General features: G+C 39.1%; 1 protein-coding gene across 3 annotated transcripts in view; it reads left to right on the forward strand.

Moving 5' to 3' along the window:
- EVA1C (eva-1 homolog C) overlaps positions 1-8,019 on the forward strand; it is a 57,608-nt gene extending 49,589 nt beyond the window's left edge. For all 3 annotated transcript variants that reach the window (XM_072398184.1, XM_072398188.1, XM_072398191.1), the window contains 2 exons: positions 4,774-4,863; positions 6,163-8,019. In XM_072398184.1, the coding sequence (XP_072254285.1) occupies positions 4,774-4,863; positions 6,163-6,551 (479 nt within the window). In that variant the 3' untranslated portion in view covers positions 6,552-8,019. The remainder of the gene's footprint in view (positions 1-4,773; positions 4,864-6,162) is intronic.
- Positions 8,020-8,257: the final 238 nt, after the last annotated feature.

Raw genomic sequence — 8,257 nt, forward strand, 5'->3', positions numbered from 1 at the left:
CCTGATACCTGGCATATCCCAGCACCCCAATACCCGGCATATCCCAGCACCCTGATTCCTGGCATATCCCAGCACCCTGATACCTGGCATATCCCGTTACCCTGATACCTGACATATCCCAGCACCCCGATACCCGGCATATCCCAGCACCCTGATACCTGCCATATCCTACAATGCACAGCATGTTTAGAAAAGAAGATAGCAGACAGGTATGTTTTTTTTATTGCAGAAGAGACATTGCCTGTTCCTCCTGCAATAAAAGCCTGCTCACAATTTTGTAATGAGAATCCTTAGTTTAGCTTTCAGAACCAGCATAGCAGTTGGGGCTGCCAAATGGCTAACAAGGTGCCAACAGCTGGGAACCACTTTTTTCACTGTCCATCCTCATTTGCCCTTAGGCTTAATACAAAAGTTTTTAATACAAGAAATACATTTCACCATTGTAGATAAAACAAACAATACTCCCATAATAATAAGTGCAAACATTGCTACAGCCTAAGTCATTTTAGAGAATACATTAAAACGTATTGTTTGTGTTCAAACATTTCACTGAAAAATATTTTATTAGACCAAACCTTATTTTTAGCAAAATTATAAGTTGTTTAGTGTTTTTTAAACAATTCCAAAATAATATGCAGGCAAATAATAGACAAATTAAAAAAATATAATACTTAGAATCTATGGTCAAGAATTGTGGTTTCTCTCCACTATTTTCCCATCAATTTTAGAAGTATATTGGCTCCCAGCGCTGACCAAAATGCATGTTTTTTAGCATCACTTCATGCATGTTATGATGTTATTTCCTGTTTATCATAATGCTTTGCAGAAAAACACAAGCTAAATGCTACAATCGTCTTATTTTGCTTAATCTGAGAGTAGCCACAGTTCCAACATTTTGTATGGCATGTTGCATTATTAAACATGCATGCTGCATTTTGTTTTTTATTTAATTTTTAGAATGCTGTGTTTACATTTGTGTGTGTTTTGTTTTTTTAACAAAGTGCAATATTTTCCTACCCGTAAAGTGACCTTTTTCTTTTGCAAATAAAAAGTAAAATGGGGAATTACAATGAATGTATATCTAAAAAATTTTTTTGAAAATAGTAAAGAATGATTAGAACACCTTTCCAAGTTTTTATTGTTATCTCTGCTCTCTTCTGGAGGCCTTTATCATGGGGAAATGTGAAATATAAAATTTTTCAGTTGGCACCAGATCAAGGATAAATCTTCCAATGCAGCTACATGAATCACAGGGGTTTTACCCTTCACTTACTCTATCCAGATACATATATTTAAACTCCACCACCCTCCAGCTACGTTTAAAGACCTTCTCTTGGTCCTGTGCCACTTATGAGGGGGTGCTGAGAAGTTCCTGGCTTTGCCCAGAATTATGAAATAACACATTTATTCAATATATTCCCCCGAGACTGATGCAATTGGTACAGCGTAGTTGCAGCTTTTCTAGACGGTTCAAAAAAAGGCCTTTGGTTGGGCCACAAACCAGCTCCCAGCAGCATCTCTCAGAAATGTCAGAAATGTCCTCAAAACGTTGCCCCTTCAGGTGTTTCTTCAAATTCGGGAACAGATAATAGTCCGAAGGGGCCAGGTCAGGTGAGTAGGGCGGATGGTGGACCAATTGGAAACCCAGGGTGTTCAATTTGACAGCCACAACTTTAGACGTGTGCCCAGGTGCATTGTCCGGCAAAAAAAGGATCCCTTTGCTAAACTTTCCACAGCGTTTCATCCTAATTGCCTCCATCAGCTGGTCCAGGATGTTAGCATAATACTGTCCAGTGATACTAGAGCCCTGAGGTAGGTAGTCTACCAACAGAATACCGTCTTTGTCCCAGAAAATGGACACCATGACGTTTTTGGCCAATTTCTGGGTTCGGAACTTCTTTGGCCGCGGGGACCCGTTGTGGCGCCATTCCTTTGACTGTTCTCGGTTTCAGGGAGATGTAGAGCCAGGTTTCATCCTCAGTCACTAACCTAGCCAAAAAGTCCTGTGCAGCTTCAAAATGGGCCAAAACGGCTTTGGATGCTGTAACTCGTTCCTTCTTCTGGTCACTGTTCAAACATTTCGGCACCCACTTCACTGAAAGCTTGCGTATGTCTAGGATAGTGGTGATAACAAACCCAACACGCTCCCGTGAGATGTCAAGTATCTGGGCTATCTTTTTCGTGGATATTTGCCGCTCCTCAATAATCAGCTCATGGACAGCATCGCAAGTTGCCGGGTCAGTTGAGGTTGGGTTGAAATGCCCAGTCTTGAAACAAGATGTCCAGGTTTTGACAGTGCTGTAGGAAGGACACTTCTCCCCCAGTGTTTGTGACATCTCAGTGTGAATGTCCTTTGCTGACTTTCCCTGGAGAAACAAAAACTTCATGATGGCCCATAACTTCAACGACGTGAAACTTGCTTGTGCCTCTGCCATTACAGCTTCTCACTAAAAGAAAATACAGTTTTAAGAATCACAAAGACCTGATATTTGCACAGTTACATACTAAGATCTTAGGCTGTCATATGCCGCCACATTCATTTTTCTATTTCATCTGGAAGGGGGCAAGCCAGGACCTTCTCAGCACCCCCTCATAGTTCTTACACAGAGAAAAAGACTCCTTCTATGTGTTTTACATTGCTGGCCAGTGGGAAGAATGTTACCCTTACAAATAACCAAAAAGAACATTGGTATCAGTTAAACTGACATAAGAATCGTTAAAATGACAAAAGAAACTTTTAGAAACCTCTGAAGGAACCCTAGGGCTCCACAGAATCTTGGTTGGGAAACACTGCCCTAGACCAGGGGTCTGCAACCTGCGGCTCCGGAGCCGCATGCGGCACTTCAGCCTCCTTGTTGTGGCTCCCTTCGGCTGCCGCAGGGAGATCTCTGATGGGGGATCCCCTTCCTCCCAAGACACGGCGGAGGAGGGGGATTCCCTATCTGGTGTTCTAGTTAAAAAAATCTACCAGTGAAATAAATCTACCACGGGGGGCAAAATGGCTCTTTTGATAGTAAAGGTTGCTGACCCCCGCCCTAGACCTATAATACACGTTATTATATATTGGATTAAGTCTTCCTCTTGAATGCCAGTGACTCAATCTGCAAAAGAGCTCTGAACTTAATACAACCATCCATGAATATAGACATACTTCATCAATATAGACACAACAGCCTACACAGAAGTGTCCATCACAGCTGATCTATATCTAAGTGGATACTTGAGATAAGTAGCACTGCTCTCATTCTCCCAACATTCTACATTCATATAAACATACACACAAAGCAGAGCACAGGATTCATGTTAATAGCAGTGTAATGGGTGAATTAGGGTGATCATAATTTGTCTGCCAGATAAACAGCGGTCCTATGTCCATAGGCACTTTTGCTGCCTATTTAGAACAGTTTTCTTGGGTAATAATATTGTATGGTCATCCTATCTTGGATAGGGCAATGAACATTCAATTATTTACATTTTCTTAATAAACAGTAACTAAGCTTTTAAATCTCCTAACTGATCTCCTTACTGTGGGCACTGTTCATGAAATGATCCTAAATTTTCAAAATCAAGGTCTACCAATAGGGTGATAGTACTCTTTTCTCCCCTATTCACCAACTCTGGGTTTACATGAGAAATGAGAAAGCTGGCAGGGTGCTAACCCACTGCTGGTATGGTTGGGGAGTGGGGGGGAGATGAAAGAGAAAGTAAAAATACAATTTCTGCATGAGTTACTCCACAGTGCCTGCAGCTACATAGGCCAGTGAGAGTTTTGTTCAAATTTTATTTACTGCTTGTAAAGAATGTGTAAGTTTTGAATGTCCACACATTTTTTTCAAGCATAAGTCACAATTTTTGGTGTGCATTACAAGCAAAACTCAATAGAGTAAGAGCAGGAAAATAAACATATCATTATATAAAAATATAATAATACAGGTTTGCATTTGAAGAACTGTACAAAGGTAACATGCTGCTTTTTGATACCCACAACTTCTAGTGTACTAGAATATGCTAAGATAGAGGAGACTTTTCCCAGTTATTCCTACCTCAACCTGTTTTACCCTCTTTAGTTCTGTTGGTCCATTTATTCACAGGTGGGGAGACAAGGCAAAACTAAAAAGAATAATCATAGAATATGTGCTTTGATTATGTCAGCCTAGATCTAGTACTCAACAGCCTGGCCTATTTGATCATTTTGAAACATATTAGTTATCATTATTTTTGAGGATAACCAGTCTTGTAAGAGAGTAGTCATGTTGTCCCGGAACCCAGAATGTAAACAACTAAAGAGCTCTGTATTTTGAAATAGAGAATGCATTATTGACCACCCAATTCTAACTAAGGATAAATAGTAAAGTAGTCATTAATACATAAATATATTTATTTTAAACCAAATATACTTGTTTTTTCCTAATATTGACTAGAAGTAGCCCATTGGGATTGACCAAACTACTAAACACTGGGTGGTATAGACTTGGTTTAGCCAGAGTGTGCCAATAGTTAACTACCACCGATCCCATCTACTGCCTAGTAAGATTGTAGGAAATGTCATCAAAGCTTATGGCCTCTCCCGTATTTACCTACTTCTCGCTACTGAAGAATGATCAGAATGTGCTTCTCATTCCATCATCCTCAAAATGATACGCCTCATTTCATGGCTTATGTGTAACATGCAATATCAAATATTCTGCTCCTTGGTGGCTCTTTTCTGTACATGGTACACTCAGCACATCTGCACCTATGGGATTATGTCTCTGCATTCTTCTCTTGAAACAGATATCAAACTGCACCCATCGGAGTCACGGCTTCCCAGCAGAGACGGACTTCTTCTTAGTAACATCCTTGCGGCTTATTCTTACATTAGAGGTAGGATTTGTGTACAGACTGATATGCTGTGTGATTGTAAAGTGCTGCTAAACACATTCACAATACAAGTGTGTAAGAAGTTCCTTTGTTTCAGGGATACAGAGGACATTCTGATCTTGCCAGATCATTTAGATGTGATGTAGGTCAGCGGTCGCTAACTGGTAGTCCCAGAAGATTTTGGTGGTCCACAGAAAAAATCTGACATTTTCATGATTTTTCTATTAATAAAACAAAAACAATATTCTAATAAATTCTTATATTCTGAATGACAATTTTTGCTTTTATATTGCATTAAATTCACAAACTGTACTAGAGATGGAAAAATAAGGGAGCCGCAGCGTGACGTCAGTGTAGTCTTAAGTTGTATAAGAAAACCATTGCCGAGCCATACGCTTCAGTATTGTTTCCACCATTTCAACAATCCCCCTATTCCACAAGGTCTTAGATTTGGTCTTGTATTCAAATAAAAAAGACCCACAAACCAATAATGAAGAAGAAAAACAAAAACAAATATTTAGCATTTCTTTAGTAATACCAAAGATATTCCAACTAATGATAATACTAACAATAGTAAAACTTCACCTAACTATGAGCTGATCAATGAATAGGAGACTACACAGTCCATGTCAATCACCATTAGAAAGATCCTTATTTTACAAATGTATTTATCTTTTTAAAAAACTTCATATTAATGGTCGACGGGATTTAAAATTTTGAATTTAGTGGTCCGTGAGGTCCGAAAGGTTGGCGACCGCTGATGTAAGTTGTTCCCTATGGAATAAGGCACATGACAGAGACCCACTTATAGTCTAATCTTCGGTGCCTATAGTGGGATATGTTATATTAGATTTACCCTTACTGGTGGCCTGTATCTTTGCAAAGAAGTTAGCTTTTTGAAAGCATCCACATATAGGCTGATTATTGGCAAAAAATATAACGTTACATCTTACTTGGTAATATTCCAACTATGTGTGGTTCAGCTCTGATTAATTGTTATTTACTGACTGTTATTGATTTCCAATTATTTATTGAGCAAGTGTAAATAATTATTTGTATGTAAATGATACTAGTTTTGCTCTCTGTAGCCCATATTCATTCCCTATGGGACCCTGGCAGGGAGATGCTACATGTAGCATCTCCACTGGTTCCTGGCATGCAGAAGTGGTAAATTCACTGTAACCTCACTGCCATTGTCAATTACCCCTAAAAGAAAGTTGTCGTTGCAATCAAATTAGTATAATGCTAAGGTCACAGTGACACTGTATAACATAACACTGATATGCGTTCTTCTAAATTTAGATCACCCAGAAACTACAGCCTTGTTCTTTGTATCCAGCGTCTGCATTGGACTGATCATTACTCTGTTTGCCCTGGTGATCCACATATCATGGAGAAGGGACTGGCGTTCTCCTCGGAAGATAAATGGACAGGTGGTGCAGGATCAGGACTGTGAAGAGGCAGAGGAGTACAGCAGTGAAGAGCAAGAAGAGGACGAGTCCTCCAACAAGTCTAACTTTTCTGAGGAATTCCGTGAACTCTGCAAAACGTCTCCTCGTCCTCTCTATAGCAGCTCAGATGCAGCAGATCTTGCTGAAAGGATTGAGCGACGAGAACAAATTATTCAAGAGATTTGGATGAACAGCGGCCTGGATCTTCCACCCAACAGACTTACAATTCCATTTCTTTAACTAGAAAGTGTTCTTCAGGACCTTTGGAATAGCTACCAGTTACATTCTGCCTTTTATGTTCCAGGGTAACCCTAGAATCATGAAACAAACAACTTGATTGGATGGTAAGCGGAAGTTCCGACTTGTCCCAACATATTCACAACATTAGGTTACCATCCGTTGTATAGGGACAGTAAAAAAAGGATATAAGTTTTCCATACCAACCAGATCATATCAGATGTTTGCTTTTATATTTCATTAGCAAAAAAATAAAATCCCCATTCTGGTTGTCCGTAATCAACTAAACACATTTTGGTTTGAGCCCTGTACTTTCTTCATAGCTGGTGAACCAAAGGTTGTCCAGCTCAACCTAATATCCTTCTGTGAAGGTAAATTTTTTTTTTTTGTTTTACTAAGAAAAAAAGCTGATATTTTAAAATGGGACTACAGCTAACATGATTTCAAGAGCTTTTTATATTTTTCTACGGAGTTATATTTATCTATGTAACTTTATTCAGAGACATATTCCATAATGTGTAATTCCTTGTTACCTGCAGGACAATACTCGGCCTTGGAGCATACTACCACATTTTGGTAACAATTTGAACTTGTGAAAACTATTACAATGTTTGATTTCATTATAAAAATCCCCACTGGGCTAAATCCAGATACATGTTGTGTGTCAATGCAATGCTGATGATGAAAACCTGGAGAAAAACTGGGGCTAACAATAATGACCTCCATCATGAAGTTAGAAAAGTCAAGACTCCTAATTGATCAGGATGGCAGGAAGGCAATTAGAATTTCCAGGAGAGATCAGCCTGGTGACCTATATGGTGGCCTACATATTACTCCCAGTACAGGTTTTCTTTTAAGGGTTTGTCCTCTGATATGTAGGTTATGGGCAGATGCTGCTCAATTTGGTGGGCAGAATTGGCCGCTGGTACCTAAGATCTCGTGGCATGTGCGGTGACTGTCAAAGTTCTTACTGTGACCAATAACATCATGGAGTATGGCTTCCTCTTCAATTCATATGGGGAAGAGACTCTCTTCTAATGTTTGAGACAACCTGACCTTACAATTCCCAGGTACCCATGAGTTTTCAAATCATAGTAAAAGAGATTTGATGTCTGAAAACATGTAATTGAATAGGCTCAGTCTCGTGTTGTATTTTGACTTTGCAAAATTATTGTTACATAATGGAAACCACTAACTGTTCTAAAAAGTGTCCAGGTAAAAGAATATCATGTGTGTTTCCCATACAAAACTCGCAAGCCATCGGTCTATACCTTACTCTTGCTGGTCTGTGTTTATAGGACGCAATGGTTTGCCAATAACCTTCTGAAGGTCTCTAAACCTCGGCATCCTAATAGTTAAGGAATGCAAATTTAAAAGCTGATAGAGCCACTGTTGGACTTTTAATATTAAAATATGTGTACTACTGAGGAAAATAATATATCAGAAATAAATGCAATATTTATATATAATATAGGAGTCTATTCAATGTGTATTCTGTTCTTTTTTTCACTAAATGTGTATGGTGTCTACCCCTGATACATTTGGATATGACCAAACGGTTGTTGACATCTGACCACAACACCCATTTGAACTCTGACATTCCATTTAAAAGCATTGGCATCAACATAAAGAGATCGATCAGGTGTGTTCCATACTGATAAGAAGGAAAAAGATAGGAAAAGAAAACAGTGAGATGAGCTCATTACCAG

This window comes from Pyxicephalus adspersus, chromosome 1 (genome assembly GCF_032062135.1).
Source record: "Pyxicephalus adspersus chromosome 1, UCB_Pads_2.0, whole genome shotgun sequence".
NCBI lineage: Eukaryota > Metazoa > Chordata > Amphibia > Anura > Pyxicephalidae > Pyxicephalus > Pyxicephalus adspersus.